This window comes from Eubalaena glacialis, chromosome 12 (genome assembly GCF_028564815.1).
Source record: "Eubalaena glacialis isolate mEubGla1 chromosome 12, mEubGla1.1.hap2.+ XY, whole genome shotgun sequence".
NCBI classification, from domain to species: Eukaryota; Metazoa; Chordata; class Mammalia; order Artiodactyla; family Balaenidae; genus Eubalaena; species Eubalaena glacialis.
This window is the reverse complement of record NC_083727.1, coordinates 27313475-27333707: the sequence shown is the minus strand read 5'-3', so window position 1 is coordinate 27333707 and position 20233 is coordinate 27313475. Positions and strand designations below refer to the sequence as shown.

Below are 20233 nucleotides of genomic sequence, written 5' to 3'. Positions count from 1 at the left end.
TTCTGGGTTCTTTGCATTTCATTCTAACTTTTTATCTCTACTCTGCCTTGTATTATTTTTGCATTTGGAAGGATTTGTTTGCTTAAAAAAAATATATCTCCGTAGAATTGCCACTAACATCCATAACATATGACAGGAAAATTACTAAATGACAGGAAAGTTATCTGAGATTTGGGAGTAAGGTAAAAATGTGGAACATGTCATTTCAATATCATATGGAGGCATAAGCCCACTCAAGGACTGCCTACGGAAAGTGTAGCTAGTTCATCTCACTATTTATTAACGATCTTAGAGAAGTTTACCTGTTAACTTGTATAATATGTTTTTGTTCAGGAGAGATGTAAATAATTTCTGCCTAGTGAAACAGTGAATCCCTAAGATTTATAACCTGTTGGACATAAACAAGCTTTTTAAAACAATCGAACTCAGATATCTGATTCTAACATTTCTTTCTTCAATTATGAATACCCTAGCTTCTTAAATAAACTTTAAACGGGACATAGCCTCTTACTGTTTCCATGTTAACTGAATTAAATAGAATCATATTTTATATTTCCTGAGAGTCATAAATTTATCTTTTTTGAAAATTATACTTTAACAAAACAAAACAACCTTTAAAAAACTTTATGCTGGGCTTCCCTGGTGGCGCAGTGGTTGAGAATCTGCCTGCCAGTGCAGGGGACACGGGTTGGAGCCCTGGTCTGGGAGGATCCCACATGCAGTGGAGCGGCTGGGCCCGTGTGCCACAACTACTGAGCCTGCGTGTCTGGAGCCTGTGCTCCACAACAAGAGAGGCCGCGATAGTGAGAGGCCCGCGCACCGCGATGAAGAGTGGCCCCCGCTTGCCGCAACTAGAGAAAGCCCTTGCACAGAAACGAAGACCCAACACAGCCAAAAATAAATAAATAAATAAAAGTGAAATTCTAAAAAAAAAAAAAAAAAAACAACTTTATGCTGCTTTTTATCATATAATTCCACTTAAGCCAAGAAATTTTTAGGAAAAAGTCCATCTGGGAATTCTTCACATTTTGTGATGATAAATTAAAAAGAACAGCTTTGCCACCTTAAAATTTCATGAGATGAAAAAAATTACACATGCGTATGCAACAACATCCATGATCTCCTATCTGGACATAAAAAATACAACAAATACAAATGGAAGAAGAAAGTGCAGGGGGAAAATCAGATACTAAAAATATGTGTCTCTATCAACCTCAGGTGAAAATGAATATCTTTTTTGTGTCATACTTGGGAACAATGAATGCAGGACTGATCTAGCGCCAAACCATTTAAACATTTAAATAGGGACTATGAAAGTGTTTAATAGTAAAATTACAATATTAGTTTTAGAATAAAATTTCAGATTTATTTATGCTTGCCAGAAGTTCATTCTATGAGGGTGATATTAACGATAGCCTTGGCATAAATTTGTCACATGATTGTTACCCTAAGCCATTCAGCATTTGGACAAAATGCTTTTTTTTTAAATGGCAAATAGTATTTTAGTATATGGATGGGTCATTTTAATTTGCCCAAATGCAGACGGTGCCTGCTTTTTATTACTATAAACATTCTAATACACGTCGCTTTGTGCACTTGTTCAATTATTTCTTTGTAATAAAGTCTTAAACCTGGACTTCTTGGGGACAGAAGATATGCCCTTTTTAAGTGCTGATGTTATGGACACTATCAGGTCCTTTCATCTCTGCCAATCTGATGGAGGAAGAAGGAAACATTGCCCTTTTAAAACCACTGAGGTGGACTGTCTTTTCATGTGTCTGTATATCTTTTATGAATTAGCTTTTATGTTTTTTCCACATGATGTATGAAACCTGTTTCTACATGCAGATAGTAATCTTTTAAGTTTGGAGTTAAGAACATGGCTCTAATTTTTTATATTTAGTATCTCTCTCTCTCCAACCCCTCTCTACCCACCCTTCCAAGGAATACAGGAATAAACATCGTACTGCATAAAATTTGTTCCATATTTAGGATTATTTCCATAGGATAGAGTCTCAGAGGTAGTGCTATACTTGGTCCCAGGTACAGCACTATTAAGGTTCTTGATTTCTAGGGCCAAATTATTAACGGACTATTGCTGATGGATGATTATATCGTTTTACCAAGTTCTTACCATCTAGATATTTTTCACTATTTAAAAAAGTTTGCAGGGCAGACAGCAGAAGCAAGAAGAACTACAATCCTGCAGCCTGTGGAACAAAAAACACATTCACAGAAAGACGGACAAGATGAAAAGGCAGAGGGCTGTGTACCAGATGAAGGAACAAGATAAAACCCCAGAAAAACAACGAAATGAAGTGGAGATAGGCAACCTTCCAGAAAAAGAATTCAGAATAATGAGAGTGAAGATGATCCAGGACCTCGGAAAAAGAATGGGGGCAAAGATCGAGAAGATGCAAGAAATCTTTAACAAAGATCTAGAAGAATTAAAGGAGAAACAAACTGAGATAAACAACACAATAACTGAAATGAAAAATACACTAGAAGAAATCAATAGCAGAATAACTGAGGCAGAAGAACGGATAAGTGACCTGGAAGACAGAATGGTGGAATTCACTGTTGCAGAACAGAATAAAGAAAAAAGAATGAAAAGAAATGAAGACAGCCTAAGAGACCTCTGGGACAACGTTAAACACAACAACATTCGCATTATAGGGGTCCCAGAAGGAGAAGACAGAGAGAAAGGACCTGAGAAAATATTTGAAGAGATTATAGTCGAAAACTTCCCTAACATGGGGAAGGAACTAGCCACCCAAGTCCAGGAAGCGCAGAGAGTCCCATACAGGATAAACCCAAGGAGAAACACGCCAAGACACATAGTAATCAAATTGGCAAAAATTAAAGACAAAGAAAAATTATTGAAACCATCAAGGGAAAAAAGACAAATAACATACAAGGGAACTCCCATAAGGTTAACAGCTGATTTCTCAGCAGAAACTCTACAAGCCACAGGGGAGTGGCATGATATACGTAAAGTGATGAAAGAGAAGAACCTACAACCAAGATTACTCTACCCGGCAAGGATCTCATTCAGATTCGATGGAGAAATCAAAAGCTTTACAGACAAGCAAAAGCTAAGAGAATTCAGCCCCACCAAACCAGCTCTACAACAAATGCTAAAGGAACTTCTCTAACTGGGAAACACAAGAGAAGAAAAGGACCTACAAAAACAAACGCAAAACAATTTAGAAAATGGTAATAGGAACATACATATCGATAATTACCTTAAACGTGAATGGATTAAATGCTCCAACCAAAAGACACAGGCTTGCTGAATGGATACAAAAACAAGACCCATATATATGCTGTCTACAAGAGACCCACTTCAGACCTAGGGACACATTCAGACTGAAAGTGAGGGGATGGAAAAAGATATTCCATGCAAATAGAAATCAAAAGAAAGCTGGAGTAGCAATACTCATATCAGATAAAAGAGACTTTAAAATAAACAATGTTACAAGAGACAAGGAAGGACACTACATAATGATCAAGGGATCAATCCAAGAAGAAGATATAACAATTATAAATATATATGCACCCAACGTAGGAGCACCTCAATACATAAGGCAACTGCTAACAGCTATAAAAGAGGAAATTGACAGTAACACAATAATAGTGGGGGACTTTAACACCACACTTACACCAGTGGACAGATCATCCAAACAGAAAATTAATAAGGAAACACAAGCTTTAAATGACACAATAGACCAGATAGATTTAACTGATATTTATAGGACATTCCATCCAAAAACAGCAGGTTACACGTTCTTCTCAAGTGCACATGGAACATTCTCCAGGATAGATCACATCTTGGGTCACAAATCAAGCCTCAGTAAATTTAAGAAAATGGAAATCATATCAAGTATCTTCTTTGACCACAATGCTATGAGATTAGAAATCAATTACAGGGACAAAAACGTAAAAAACACACACACATGGAGGATAAACAAAACATTACTAAATAACCAAGAGATTACTGAAGAAATCAAAGAGGAAATCAAAAAATACCTAGAGACAAATGATAATGAAAACTCGATGACCCAAAACCTATGAAATGCAGCAAAAGCAGTTCTAAGAAGGAAGATTATAGCTATACAAGCCTACCTCAAGAAGCAAGAAAAATTTCAAACAAACTAACCTCACACCTAAAGGAACTTGAGAAAGAAGAACAAACAAAACCCAAAGTTAGCAGAAGGAAAGAAATCATAAAGATCAGAGCAGAAATAAATGAAATAGAAATAAAGAAAACAATAGCAAAGATCAATAAAACTAAAAGCTGGTTCTTTGAGAAGATAAACAAAATTGATAAACCATTAGCCAGACTCATCAAGAAGAAGTGGGAGAGGACTCAAATCAATAAAATTAGAAACGAAAAAGGAGAAGCGACAACAGACACCGCAGAAATACAAAGCATCCCAAGAGACTACTAGAAGCAACTCTATGCCAATAAAATGGACAATCTAGAAAAAATGGACAAATTCGTAGAAAGGTATAACCTTCCAAGACAGAACCAGGAAGAAATAGAAAATATGAACAGACCAATCACAAGTAATGAAATTGAAACTGTGATTAAAAATCTTCCAACAAACAAAAGTCCAGGACCAGATGGCTTCACAGGTGAATTCTATCAAACATTTAGAGAAGAGCTAACACCCATCCTTCTCAAACTCTTCCAAAAAATTGTGGAGGAAGGAACACTCCCAAACTCATAATACGAGGCCACCATCACCCTGATACCAAAACCAGACAAAAATACTACAAAAATAGAAAATTACACACCAATATTACTGATGAATATAGATGAAAAATCCTCAACAAAATACTAGCAAAGAGAATCCAATAACACATTAAAAGTATCATATACCATGATCAAGTGGGATTTAACCCAGGGATGCAAGAATTCTTCAATATATGCAAATCAATCAATGTGATATAGCATATTAACAAACTGAAGAATAAAAACCATATGATCAGCTCAATAGATGCAAAAAAAGCTTTTGACAAAATTCAACACCCATTTTTGATAAAAACTATCCAGAAAGTGGGCATAGAGGGAACCTACCTCAACATAGTAAAAGCCATATACTACAAATCCATAGCAAACATCATTCTCAATGGTGAAAAACTGAAAGCATTTCTTCTAAGATCAGGAACAAGGCAAGGATGTCCACTCTCGCCACTATTATTCAACATAGTTTTGGAAGTCTTAGCCACAGCAATCAGAGAAGAAAAAGAAATAAAAGGAATACAAATTGGAAAAGAAAAAGTAAAACTGTCACTCTTTGCAGATGACATGATAGTATACATAGAGAATCCTAAAGATGCCACCAGAAAACTACTAGAGCTAATCAATGAATTTGGTAAAGTTGCAGGATACAAAATTAATGCACAGAAATCTCTTGCATTCCTATACACTAATGATGAACAATCTGAAAGAGAAATTAAGGAAACACTCCCATGTACCACTGCAACAAATACGATAAAATACCTAGGAAGAAACCTACCTAGGGAGACAAAAGACCTGTATGCAGAAAACTATAAACACTGATGAAAGAAATCAAAGATGACACAAACAGATAGAGAGATATACCATGTTCTTGGATTGGAAGAATCAATATTGTGAAAATGACTATACTACCCAAAGCAATCTACAAATTCAATGCAATCCCTATCAAATTACCAATGGCATTTTTTACAGAACTAGAACAAAAAATGTTAAAATTTGTATGGAGACACAAAAGACCCCGAATAGCCAAAGCAGTCTTGAGGGAAAAAAATGGAGCTGCAGGAATCAGACTCCCTGACCTCAGACTATACTACAAAGCTACAGTAATCAAGACAATATGGTACTGGCACAAAAACAGAAATATAGATCAATGGAACAGGATAGAAAGCCCAGAGATAAACCCACGCACCTATGGCCAACTAATCTATGACAAAGGAGGCAAGGATATACAATGGAGAAAAGACAGTCTCTTCAATAAGTGGTGCTGGGAAAACTGGACAGCTACATGTTAAAGAATGAAATTAGAACACTCCCTAACACCATACACAAAAATAAACTCAAAATGGATTCGAGACCTGAATGTAAGACCGGACACTATAAAACTCTTAGAGGGAAACATAGGAAGACACTCTTTGACAAAAATCACAGCAAGATCTTTTTTGATCCACCTCCTAGAGTAATGGAAATAAAAACAAAAATAAACAAATGGGACCTAATGAAACGTCAAAGCTTTTGCAAAGCAAAGGAAACTACAAACAAGACGAAAAGACAACCCTCAGAATGGGAAAAATTATATGTAAACGAATCAACGGACAAAGGATTAATCTCCAAAATATATAAACAGCTCATGCAGCTCAATATTAAAAAAACAAACAACCCAATCCAAAACATGGGCAGGGCTTCCACTGTGGCGCAGTGGTTAAGAATCCTCCTGCCAATGCAGGGGACACAGGTTCGAGCCCTGGTCCAGGAAGATCCCACATGCCGAGGAGCAACTAAGCCCGTGCACCACAGCTACTGAGCCTGCACTTTGGAGCCCGCGAGCCACAACTACTGAAGCCCGCCTGCCTAGAGCCCGTGCTCCACAACAAGAGAAGCCACCTCAATGAGAAGCCCGTGAACCAAAGAGTAGCCCCTGCTCACCGCAACTAGAGAAAGCCCACGCAGCAATGAAGACCCAACGCAGCCAAAAATAAATAAATTAAAATAAATTAAAAACAAAAAAACTAAAAAAAACATGGGCAGAAGACTTAGACATTTCTCCAAAGAGGATATACAGATGGCCAAGAAGCACATGAAAACCTGCTCAACATCACTAATCATTAGAGAAATGCAAATCAAAACTACAATGAGGTACCACCTCACACCAGTTAGAATGGGCATCATCAGAAAATCTACAAACAACAATGCTGGAGAGGGCGTGGAAAAAATGGAACCCTCTTGCACTGTTGGTGGGAACATAAATTGATACAGCCACTATGGAGAACAGTATGGAGGTTCCTTAAAAAACTAAAAATAGAGTTACCATATGACCCAGCAATCCCACTACTGGGCATATACCCAGAGAAAACCATAATTCAAAAAGACACATGCACCCCAATGTTCATTGCAGCACTATTTACAATAGCCAGGTCATGGAAGCAACCTAAATGCCCATCGACAGACGAATGGATAAAGAAGATGTGGTACCTATATACAATGGAATATTACTCAGCCATAAAAAGGAACAAAATTGGGTCATTTGTAGAGACGTGGATAAATCTAGAGACTGTCATACAGAGTGAAGTAAGTCAGAAAGAGAAAAACAAATATTGCATATTAACGCATATATGTGGAACCCAGAAAAATGGTACAGATGAACCAGTTTGCAGGGCAGAAATTGAGACACAGATGTAGAGAACAAACGTATGGACACCAAGGGGGGAAAGCGGCGGGGGGTTGGGGGTGGTGGTGTGATGAATTGGGCGATTGGGATTGACATGTATACACTGATGTGTATAAAATGGATAAAAAAAAAAAAAAGAAAGTTTGGCTAAATTTATAAGCAATTAACAGTATGTCATTGCTGTTTTAAATACCAGGTCTTTGATTCAATCATCTGTTTAGGTGATTTAAATGTTGACAACGCTCTAATTAGAACTGGTTGACTTCTAAGAAGATTTTTTAATACTTTAGTTTCTATCATAGTTTTTACATCTTGCAGTTGCTATTAGATTCAAGGCTGTTTTAACAAAGAAAGGTAGGAAATGGAGCCTCCACGGAACACTCATTACATGCCTAGCACTATTCATGGCACACTGCAAATCCAAACAACACCACAATGAGTTAGAGATTATATCCTTTTTGCAATGAGGGAAAAAAAAAAGCTGAGAGATGTTGAGTAACTTGTTGAAGGTCACACAGCCCTGGTGGAGACTAGCTTCTTTTCATTTTAACTTTCCATTGTGAAGAATTCCAAGCATACATGAAAGCAGAAAAAATACTACATTGAATGACCACATTTTCAACGACTGCTAACATTTTACTATTGCTTCATTTCCCTGAATATTTTTGCTGAACCACTTCAAATTAAATTACAGATATCATGACATTTCACCCTTAAATACTGCATCATGTACATTTAAAAATTCTCCTACATATCCCTTTTGATTATCGCACCTAACAAATATAATAAGTCCCTCATATTATCTAATATCTGGTACTGGTTCAAATTCCCCAATTGTTCCCCAAATATCTCCTATAGCTTTTTTCCCCCCCCTCAAACCAGAATCCAAACAAGAATCATTAATTGCATTTGTTTTTTTATGTCTCTAAATCTCTTTTAACCTAACCAATCCACCCCCACTGTTTTCCATGACATTGACTTTTTGAAGAGACCAAGAGGGGAGTCTTGTAGAAGGTCTTCACATTCTGGATCTGTCTGATGGCACTTCCTGGTGTTGTCTGACTTATTTTTCTAGTCAATGTGATTCCTATTAACCCATTGTTAGATCTTAAGATTTGGGTTAAACGTTTTTGGCAAGACTGTTTCCCAGGAGATGCTGCTTATTTCACATTCACCATATCAGGTGGCACACATCCAGCCATCCCACCATTAGGGATGCTGGTTGGATCACTGACAGCTGGATCCCTGGAGGGGTATACACAATGAATTGTATGGGAACGTTTGTTCCTTTGTGATTAACAAGCAATCTGTGGGTGAGCTTTGGTATCATGTAAATATGGCAAATGAAAATTTAAAAAAATAAGCATATTAATGGTTTTAGTTCTAATTGATGATCCTTGTCAGAATCATTATTTTAATATCACTAGCATTATCAACTTTATCATTCCTTCTACTTTATTAGCTAGCATTCTTTTGAAGAATACATTCTCCTGAAGAATATACAGTTAGTATGTAGCATGTCTTAAGAAGAGCTTTACCTCCTCAACTGGATGAATTATAGTATCCCTTTAAAAGGAAGGGAAAGTACTGAATTTTGTTCCTTATAATTTTCAATTTTCTAAGAATTTGGTCACTTCCATAGGTGGCAAGTGAGTTGTTTTGTGGTTGGTGACGCGTTTTGTTTTAGTTTTGATTTCTTTTTCTTGATTATCCTTTTAGACTCATGGATTTTTATGTTCAGTAATACAAATTTTATTTTAATAGCTCCCTGAAAATAAGATTCAAATAGTGGTTTGTCTCAATTCCAATCACACTGTTCTTTTATTACATCATCATCTCATAAAGTGTCTCATGGTTGAAAAATTCCACAGAAGATGGGAGAATCATCTTTTATTTAGCCAAAGTTTGAATATTAATTTTAAGGCTTGTGAAGCTGAAAAAAGGATAAAGATGTAAGAAGCGGTTCTGTGTTTTTAAATCCTAGTTCTAAATAGTCCAAACATCAGTGATTATTCAAAAACTGGGAAATTAAAACACAGATCATGAAGTAATTAGTCATAACCTCAAACAAACACACAACTAGAATTAAGAGTCTTTGGGCAACAGATTATGACAGTTAAGAACTGTTCTTACATTAGAGTTCTTAAAGTTAAGATAATATATTTGGAAAGCCTCAGATTTAGTGATCATCTTATGACATCTTAATCTTTGTTTATCCTTTATGAATAAATCAAATTTCAAAATACATCTAAAGAAAAGATTTTATAAATTAAAGTCTGATTACTATCAGAACTCAGGAACTCAGACTAATTTGTATATTTGCAGGGGACCAATAATAAAAAAAAGTGGGAGAAGATATAAATTACTAAAAATTTTTATTAAAAAGAGAATGCAACTGATATTTTAAAATATGCCAAATATGTTATTAATCTTTTTTATTATATATTATTAATTAATAAAATTATTATATTAAAATATTCATTTATTTAGTCAACTGTTTTCCTTGAAAATCCCTTAAACTCTATTTTACCATATAAATATTAACTTTAGGTCAACCTATATTGATTAGCATAATTTGTGATTGAGTAGAATCTAAATTAGTGAGTTTTAATTGCCTTTTAGTTTTTAAGGACATATAATTTAGAGTGTATATCACAGTATTTTAGAAGCCTAAAACTTAGCTCTTATGGGAACTAAAAATCCATTGTCAAGTCAGATTTTAAGTCTGTGTATGTTTTGCAATTTCCAAAATTAAAAATTCAACTTCATATGCTTTCAAATGCTTGTTCAACATGTATTATGAATGAGCTCTTCTTAGAAAAAATTGAAGTGTGTTTCCTTTACAAAGTTACATTAATCACAGTTCCTCAAACCTCAGAGTGCTGACCATCCTTTTTCTTTCCCCCAGCTTTTGAAAGGTATAATTGACATAGCATTGTGTAAGTTTAAGGTGTACAATGTGTTGATTCAATACACTTATATCTGGCAAAATGATCACACTGTAGCCTTAGCTCACACCTCCAACATGTCATATAATTTCCATTTCTTTTTTTGTGGTGAGAACATTTAAGATCTACGACCATCTTAATCTACATTTAACTGAAAAATGAGAATTTAGAATAGGTACATTTCAAACCACTATGTTAGTGCTCTACCTACACATGCAAATCAGTGTCAAATTCTGTGATGATCCGCATGCTTCAACCTCAAGTTCAACAACAGAGCAATACAAATCATTTTTAGATCACTGATGCATAAGGAGTTCTGGCTAGTGTAGAGTTTTTAAAATAACCTTAGAAGCAGAATTTTATTATAATTAAATTTTAATTATAATAAATAATTATTTATAATAAAATAATTATATTTTATGAAAAGTGTATATTTTTCTGATTTCATTTTCCAACTAAAAATATTATTTCAAATAAAACTTTGTGCATTGAATACCATTGCAATCCAGCAGCAACAAGCATTGTATCATTCTTTTAGTCTGCGTCTTTTAAAAAGTACTTAATACTCAAACTTTACTTGCCTCAAAGATTTCCCAGAACATCATATAAGGCCATTTTATTAGTCTTTCCTAAATAATGCAAAAAAAAAGTCCAGGGCTCATTTTTTCTTATGACAAATTAAACAAAACATTTCTCCAGTTAAAAATCTTAAAGGAAAAGTTTCTTCTACAATTCATAGCTTAACTAAGATCAAATTTTTTTCCTGTATGAAAAATATGGCAAACTATTTCTATGTCTGTAGTAAAAACTCCTGCAAGAGTTGTAAAGGGTCTCTGAAAGAGAGGGGTTAGACACTCAAAAGAGCAAAATCTGATTACCTTAGATAGTATTCAATATCTAGAACCTTAAAAAATGTTATCAAAGCCAGAATCAAGGAAATCACATAAAATTTGTTCACTGAGATATCCTAATCTTCAAAAATTCCAAAGAAGGGTCAGCATATGAGACAATGTCCACTGATAAAAGGGGAAAAAAGCACATTCTATCAATGGCTACAATTCAGAGACGGTCTTTGAGGAGACCAGTCACTGCCAAGACTGCCATCTGCTTGACCTGTTGTTCTAGGGGCTTGGGAGGCTCCACCTCCAACAAAACTGAAATCATAGGGGCAGGTGTACAAGAAACAGAAACAGGAAATATCAGAGTTTCCTTCCTCCCTTTCTTTCTTTCTTTCTTTCAGCCCCAGGAAAGCAAAATCAATCTAAAATAGGAAACTTCCCTGATGTTCCACAAAACACTACCTTATTTGGCAGTTGAGGGCTGAATGCAGAGCCCATATTTTTAATACTAGTTTGAGCTGGAATTAAAAATATCAGGTAAAATAAACTAAAAACTGAATTACAACCCAATGTCAGGATTTTGCACAACAATATGAAACATTAAATAAGGAGATGTAATTTGTTTTTTAGGAAGTCAGATGGGACAGAAAGCAAAGGGACTATCTATTAAAGATTCTTTTTCTTTGTATCGTTGGGTACAGTTTCTTGATTTCCATGGAAAACGTCAAGCTATAATTACCAACTTTTCGGAGCTCAAAGGAAGATTCAAACTGGTGCCCAGATGCCAGGAGGAGGACCGCAAAATTAATTCCTGACTGTAGTGTTGGCTCAGATTCAAATGCCTTTTTGAACCTATAAAAAAACACACACACACACAAATGTACAAGTTTACTTTTTCAGTCATGAAACTTCGAGTTTGCAATAGCTTCTGTTTGCATAACTCCAAGGCCTGAGCAAGTAAAAATATTCCACTGGCCTTCACCCCAGAATCTAGTGTGCTATTAGGATGTAATGCTTAAGTGACTGTATACCCTCACCCTCAGCAACATGGCATTCCCCCCACTTAACTCAGCCTCATCATAGCATCTCCAGTCTTTAAAAAAATCCTGTCTTCAAAGTCTTCCAGAGAGCGTGTGTGTGTGCGCAAACATGTGTAAACAGTGAAAATTTAAAGATAAGAACCCTGTACATATTTTTATTTTATTTATTTATTTATTTATTTTTTGACAGATTACATTAAAATGCTTTATTTTTTGCTAATCATATAGAAACACATGATTATGTGAAAACATTTGCTCGGGCCTCTCTCAGGGCTGGCTGCTGCAAGTGAGAAGCCCAAAGCTTTAAGCCTCATTAGTTTCACAGTCATCCTGCTTCTGCTTACGGATTTTCAGAGTTACTTGCAAATGGGTAGGGTAAACCTACCTCCTGTTGGGTGTGCATATGTTTTAGGGGATTTGGGGACTTAACTTATAGGAGAGAAAACCTAGAGAAGAGAAGCTGATGCATTTGTCTTTCTAGGGGTACTGGGTTAGACTGAACAGTTGCCACACCTCTTTGGGCCTGGATATCAAAATGGAAAATTATAAAAAGTGAATAATCACTGCCAAGAAAAGCCTATCTTCTTCATGTGTGTGTATGTGTTATAAAGAAGACAAACCAGAGGAAAGCCTAGGTCCTACCTACAATTCCAGCAATTCAGAAGCATCTTGTGAAACGCCAGTCTCCCTCCCAATTCTAGGAATGACTCTTAATCTTGCTTTTCTCCTTTTTTGTTCCCTAATAACTGATGTCCCAGACTATAGCGCTGCCTGTACATATTTTAAAAGTGGTTTTTAAAAGCTTTAAAAATACACAAAGCAAAAATATATATATATACACAAAACAATGAGGAAGATCATTTAGGTAACATACTGAAACAATCACTTCCATAAGAGTGATATAGAAATGCAATAAAGAATGTCAATTGCAGCAAGAAATTAAGGAAAACAGAGATTGTGCCTGTGCATACTAATTTTGGCTCAAAGAGAATGAGAACACTTTTCTGAATATGCATGAAATTGAATATCAACCTTTAAAAACATTTCAACATTTGAAAAGACTTCAGTGTTTGTACATCCACTGTATTTTCAAGGTAACACTTCCTAGGTTCCATTCAAGGGTCTCCTCACATATGTCATTTAAGAGCATGAAGAAGAACAAAATTAAAATAAATGCCCTAGTGACTAATAGAAACTGAGCCAAACATGAAAAATGAAATAGCTATTTAAAAAAATCAGATCAAGGGGGGCTTCCCTGGTGGGGCAGTGGTTGAGAATCTGCCTGCCAATGCAGGGGACATGGGTTCGAGCCCTGGTCTGGGAAGATCCCACATGCCGCGGAGCAACTAGGCCCGTGAGCCACAACTACTGAGCCTGCGCGTCCGGAGCCTGTGCTCCGCAACAAGAGAGGCCGCGACAGTGAGAGGCCCGCACACTGCGATGAAGAGTGGCCCCCGCTTGCCGCAACTAGAGAAAGCCCTCGCACAGAAACGAAGACCCAACACAGCCAAAAATAAAATAAATAAATAAAATTTTAAAAAAAATCTACCATTGCCTTCTATAAAAAAAAAAAAATCAGATCAAGGAAAATATAAAGACTAAATACCTAATGAATAACCATTTAATGATACAAAAAAAAAGGATACCTAGGGAAAAACACATTAAAATTCCAAGATAAAGGCATTTTTATTAAAATCATTAACTGTGAAACTGAAAGATGGGAATTGCCAAAATGGCAGCCGGCACAATAATGTACATTAGAGTATATTCTTGGCTTTTATATACACGTGAAGTTTTCCATAATTTAAAATGGTAAGGTAAACTTCAAAAGAAAAGTACATCTTTTCTGAATATTGAGAATCATGTGCCCTTTTTAAGGGTCTTACTTTTTAAGCAAAAAAAGTGTCTTTGAAAGGAAACAAAAATCAAATAAGTATTAATCTTAACTAGTTGGCTCGAATAGTTATGTATGTGAAATAAGAAAAAAATATTTCCAACTGCATCACTGCTGCTGATTAAAAAGCATTTTTATCTCTCCAGAAGTACAGGTGTTTCCCAAATCTAAAATGGAAAAAGCATGTACCCAGACTGCTGATATCCAAAGCAGGTCATATCAAGGAAAGACATGATTTATAAGTCTTAGACTCATATAAGACCCAAAGGTCTTTGTGTTTGTTCAGAGGAAGGTAGAAGGTCCCAGTAAAAAAAGATATAGGAGAAGAAAGGAGTTAATACCTTTCTTTCTACCAATACTTTATACTTTCTACAAATTCATATCAAGATACATAATATTTTTCAACAAATAAATTCTTTCATTTCTCCTGAAAGAAAAGAACATGGAATACTTCTCTTCAACATATTCAAAGGAAGATGCAGAAAGCAAGATAACACCAAATCAACCAATAAATATTGACTAAGTACTTCCTATGTGCCAAACTAACCAAAATGAAAAATTGTGCTTATATCTGTTTTTCTGTTACCATAAACAATACAGTTAAAAATATTTTAACCAAAATATGGATGCAATAAATTAATCATTTATACTTTTTATGGCTCACAGCACTCCATAATATTAAGCTGGGTATTGAGGAGAAAGTCTTAAGGAAGTGGGAATTCTCATACACTGTAAAAGTACATTAGTATAGTATTTCTTGGCAGAAATTTGCCAATATCTATCAAAAATTGTAAAATATTAAAAAAAGCAATGCATACCTATTGACACAAGATTTCCATACCTATGGGTTTATACTAAGAAAAAACATTAAATATGTAATCAGAAATTTGGTTACAAGAATAATTGTTACAAGATGAAAAAGTACTTCCTAAGTTTCCCACAATATTATAAAATGGAATATGGAATAAAATGTATTCCAAATGTTGGAAAGCTATGTAACTGCTTAAATTAGAAGAATAGTCAATGTCAGGGGAAAACCTGAGTTTCCAAGTAAGATGTAATAGCCTACTTGGGAGCCATCACTCCTGCTACAACAACTAGGTGGGAAAAAGGATACACATGAAAAACATATTTTTATAGATGCTGGAGATCTATGGAAGCAACAGCAACAACAAAATCACTGAAATAAAATTCCAAACAGGGAAGTGTCCTACCAAGCAGAGCTGAATTGCTTTTGTCCCTATAGGGGCATTTGCTGATTCCAACCATAATATTAAGCGTAGGCTCAGCATAGGCAGAGAAACTCTACCTATCTGAAACTCTACCAGGGAAAAGAGAAGCAAGTGGATTTCCCGATAGTTGCATGGGCTGGCATGACAGGGTGAAACCTGGAGGAACCGCAAATGTGCAGCCGGTTTTCTCCACAGGACATTTGTTGAATGCTGGCTATATGGGCAGTTGGGGATGAGGTATGGCTGGAATGGCAGTGAAATATGAAGTCCAGCAATACTTAGGAGTGAAGTGTTACTTGAGGGAGGAGCCTGCAACAAATAGATGGCAATCTCCTCCAAAGTCTGGAGCTGTATAATATAAGAGAATAAAGAGTCAAACTCAAAACTCCAAAGGGCAGTTATAAAATCTTCCACAGTATTTAAGGGATAAGATAGAGCCCTGCTTGGCTCTCAATCAAAAGATGAGGGTGGTCACATCCAGGAAGCAGGAACAAAACAGAGATAGACAGGGTCAAATAAAACTGAAACCCAGGATGGTGGAGTAGAAGGACGTGCTCTCACTCCCTCTTGTGAGAACACCAGAATCACATCTAGCTGCTGAACAGTCATCGACAGGAAGACACTGGAACTCACCAAAAAAGATACCCCACATCCAAAGACAAAGGAGAAGCCACAATGAGAAGGCAGGAGAGGCGCAATCACAGTAAAATCAAATCCCATAACTGGTGGGTGGGTGACTCACAGACTGGCGAACACTTATACCACAGAAGTCCACCCACTGGAGTGAAGGTTCTGAGCCCCACATCAGGCACCCCAACCTGGGGCTCCGGCAACGGGAGGAGAAATTCCTAGAGAATCAGACTTTGAAGGTTAGTGGGATTTGACTGCAGGATTTTGACAGGACTGGGGGAAACAGAGACTCCACTCTTGGAGGGCACACACAAAGTAGTGTGTGCATCGGGACCCAAGGGAAGGAGCAGTGACCCCAGGGAAGACTGAACCAGACATACCTGCTAGTGTTGGAGGGTCTCCTGCAGAGGTGGGGGGTGGCTGTGGCTCACCGTGGGGACAAGAACACTGGCAGCAGAAGTTCTGGGAAGTATTCCTTGGCGTGAGCACCCCTGGAGTGTGCCATTAGCCCCATCAAAGAGCCCAGGTAGGCTCCAGTGTTGGGTCGCCTCAGGCCAACCAACCAACAGGGAGGGAACTCAGCCCCACCCATCAGCAGTCAAGCGGATTAAAGTTTTACTGAGCTCTGCCCACCAGAGCAACAGTCAGCTCTACCCACAACCAGTCCCTCCCATCAGGAAACTTCCACAAGCCTCTTAGATAGCCTCATCCACCAGAGGGCAGACAGCAGAAGCAAGAAGAACTACAATCCTGCAGCCTGTGGAACAAAAACCACATTCACAGAAAGATAGACAAGATGAAAAGGCAGAGGGCTATGTACCAGATGAAGGAACAAGATAAAACCCCAGAAAAACAATGAAATGAAGTGGAGATAGGCAACCTTCCAGAAAAAGAATTCAGAATGATGATAGTGAAGATGATCCAGGACCTTGGAAAAAGAATGGAGGCAAAGATCGAGAAGATGCAAGAAATGTTTAACAAAGACCTAGAAGAATTAAAGAACAAACAAACAGAGATGAACAATACAATAACTGAAATGAAAAATACACTAGAAGAAATCAATAGCAGAATAACTGAGGCAGAAGAACGGATAAGTGACCTGGAAGACAGAATGGTGGAATTCACTGTTGTGGAACAAAATAAAGAAAAAGGAATGAAAAGAAATGAAGACAGCCTAAGAGACCTCTGGGACCACATTAAACGCAACAACATTCGCATTATAGGGGTCTCAGAAGGAGAAGAGAGAGAGGAAGGACCCGAGAAAAAGGTTGAAGAGATTATAGTCGAAAACTTCCCTAACATGGGAAAGGAAATAGCCACCCAAGTCCAGGAAGCGCAGAGAGTCCCATACAGGATAAACCCAAGGAGAAACATGCCGAGACACATAGCAATCAAATTGGCAAAAATTAAAGACAAAGAAAAATTATTGAAACCATCAAGGGAAAAATGACAAATAACATACAAGGGAACTCCCATAAGGTTAACAGCTGATTTCTCAGCAGAAACTCTACAAGCCACAAGGGAGTGGCATGATATACTTAAAGTGATGAAAGGGAAGAACCTACAACCAAGATTACTCTACCCAGCAAAGATCTCATTCAGATTCGATGGAGAAATCAAAAGCTTTACAGACAAGCAAAAGCTAAGAGAATTCAGCACCACCAAACCAGCTCTACAACAAATGCTAAAGGAACTTCTCTAACTGGGAAACACAAGAGAAGAAAAGGACCTACAAAAACAAACCCAAAACAATTTAGAAAATGGTAATAGGAACATACATATCAATAATTACCTTAAATGTGAATGGATTAAATGCTCCAACCAAAAGACACAGGCTTGCTGAATGGATACAAAAACAAGACCCATATATATGCTGCCTACAAGAGACCCACTTCAGACCTAGGGACACATTCAGACTGAAAGTGAGGGGATGGAAAAAGATATTCCATGCAAATAGATATCAAAAGAAAGCTGGAGTAGCAATACTCATATCAGATAAAAGAGACTTTAAAATAAACAATGTTGCAAGAGACAAGGAAAGACACTACATAATAATCAAGGGATCAATCCAAGAAGAAGATATAACAATTATAAATATATATGCACCCAACATAGAAGCACCTCAATACACAAGGCAACTGCTAACAGCTATGAAAGAGGAAATTGACAGTAACACAATAATAGTGGGGGACTTTTAACACCTCACTTACACCAATGGACAGATCATCCAAAATGAAAATAAATAAGGAAACACAAGCTTTAAATGACACAATAGACCAGATAGATTTAATTGATATTTATAGGACATTCCATCCAAAAACAGCAGATTACACGTTCTTCTCAAGTGCACATGGAACATTCTCCAGGATAGATCACATCTTGGGTCACAAATCAAGCCTCAGTAAATTTAAGAAAATTGAAATCATATCAAGCATCTTTTCTGACCACAACGCTATGAGATTAGAAATGAATTACAGGGAAAAGAACGTAAAAAACACAAACATATGGAGGCTAAACAATACGTTACTAAATAACCAAGAGATCACTGAAGAAATCAAAGAGGAAATCAAAAAATACCTAGAGACAAATGACAATGGAAACACGACAATCCAAAGCCTATGGGATGCAGCAAAAGCAGTTCTAAGAGGGAAGTTAATAGCTAGACAAGCCTACCTCAAGAAACAAGAAAAATCTCAAATAAACAATCTAACCTCACACCTAAAGGAACTAGAGAAAGAAGAACAAACAAAACCCAAAGTTAGCAGAAGGAAGGAAATCATAAAGATCAGAGCAGAAATAAATGAAATAGAAACAAAGAAAACAATAGCAAAGATCAATAAAACTAAAAGCTGGTTCTTTGAGAAGATAAACAAAATTGATAAACCATTAGCCAGACTCATCAAGAAAAAGAGGGAGAGGACTCAAATCAATAAAATTAGAAATGAAAAAGGAGAAGTTACAACAGACACCACAGAAATACAAAGCATCCTAAGAGACTACTACAAGCAACTCTATGCCAATAAAAAGGACAATCTAGAAGAAATGGACAATTCGTAGAAAGGTATAACCTTCCAAAACTGAACCAGAAAGAAATAGAAAATATGAACACACCAATCACAAGTAATGAAATTGAAACTGTGATTAAAAATCTTCCAACAAACAAAAGTCCAGGACCAGATGGCTTCACAGGTGAATTCTATCAAACATTTAGAGAAGAGCTAACACCCATCCTTCTCAAATTCTTCCAAAACAGTGTGGAGGAAGGAACACTCCCAAACTCATTCTATGAGGCCACCATCACCCTGATACCAAAACCAGACAAAGATAATACAAAAAAAAGAAAATTACAGACCAATATCACTGATGAATATAGATGCAAAAATCCTCAACAAAATACTAGCAAACAGAACCCAACAACACATTAAAAGGATCATATACCATGATCAAGTGGGATTTATCCCAGGGATGCAAGGATTTTTCAATATACACAAATCAATCAATGTGATACACCATATTAACAAATTGAAGGATAAAAACCATATGATCAGCTCAATAGACGCAGAAAAAGCTTTTGACAAAATTCAACACCCATTTCTGATAAAAACTCTCCAGAAAGTGGGCATAGAGGGAAACTACCTCAACATAACACAGGCCATATATGAGAAACCCACAGCAAACATCATTCTCAATGGTGAAAAACTGAAAGCATTTCTTCTAAGATCAGGAACAAGACAAGGATGTCCACTCTCACCACTATTATTCAACATAATTTTGGAAGTCCTAGCCACGGCAATCAGAGAAGAAAAAGAAATAAAAGGAATACAAATTGGAAAAGAAAAAGTAAAACTGTCACTCTTTGCAGATGACATGATAGTGTACATAGAGAATCCTAAAGATGCCACCAGAAAACTACTAGAGCCAATCAATGAATTTGGTAAAGTTGCAGGATACAAAATTAATGCACAGAAATCTCTTGCATTCCTATACACTAATGATGAACAATCTGAAAGAGAAATTAAGGAAACACTTCCATGTACCATTGCAACAAAAAGGATAAAATACCTAGGAAGAAACCTATGTAGGGAGACAAAAGACCTGTATGCAGAAAACTATAAACACTGATGAAAGAAATTAAAGATGATACCAACAGATGGAGAGATATACCATGTTCTTGGATTGGAAGAATCAATATTGTGAAAATGACCATACTACCCAAAGCAATCTACAGATTCAATGCA

The 20233-nt window shown here is 36.5% G+C and overlaps 1 protein-coding gene across 3 annotated transcripts in view; it reads right to left on the bottom strand.

Moving 5' to 3' along the window:
- Positions 1–20233, bottom strand: part of MAP3K5 (mitogen-activated protein kinase kinase kinase 5) — a 216838-nt gene that overhangs the window by 89049 nt on the left and 107556 nt on the right. For all 3 annotated transcript variants that reach the window (XM_061206961.1, XM_061206960.1, XM_061206959.1), the window contains one exon: positions 11939–12051. In XM_061206961.1, coding sequence (XP_061062944.1) covers positions 11939–12051 — 113 coding nt within the window. The remainder of the gene's footprint in view (positions 1–11938; positions 12052–20233) is intronic.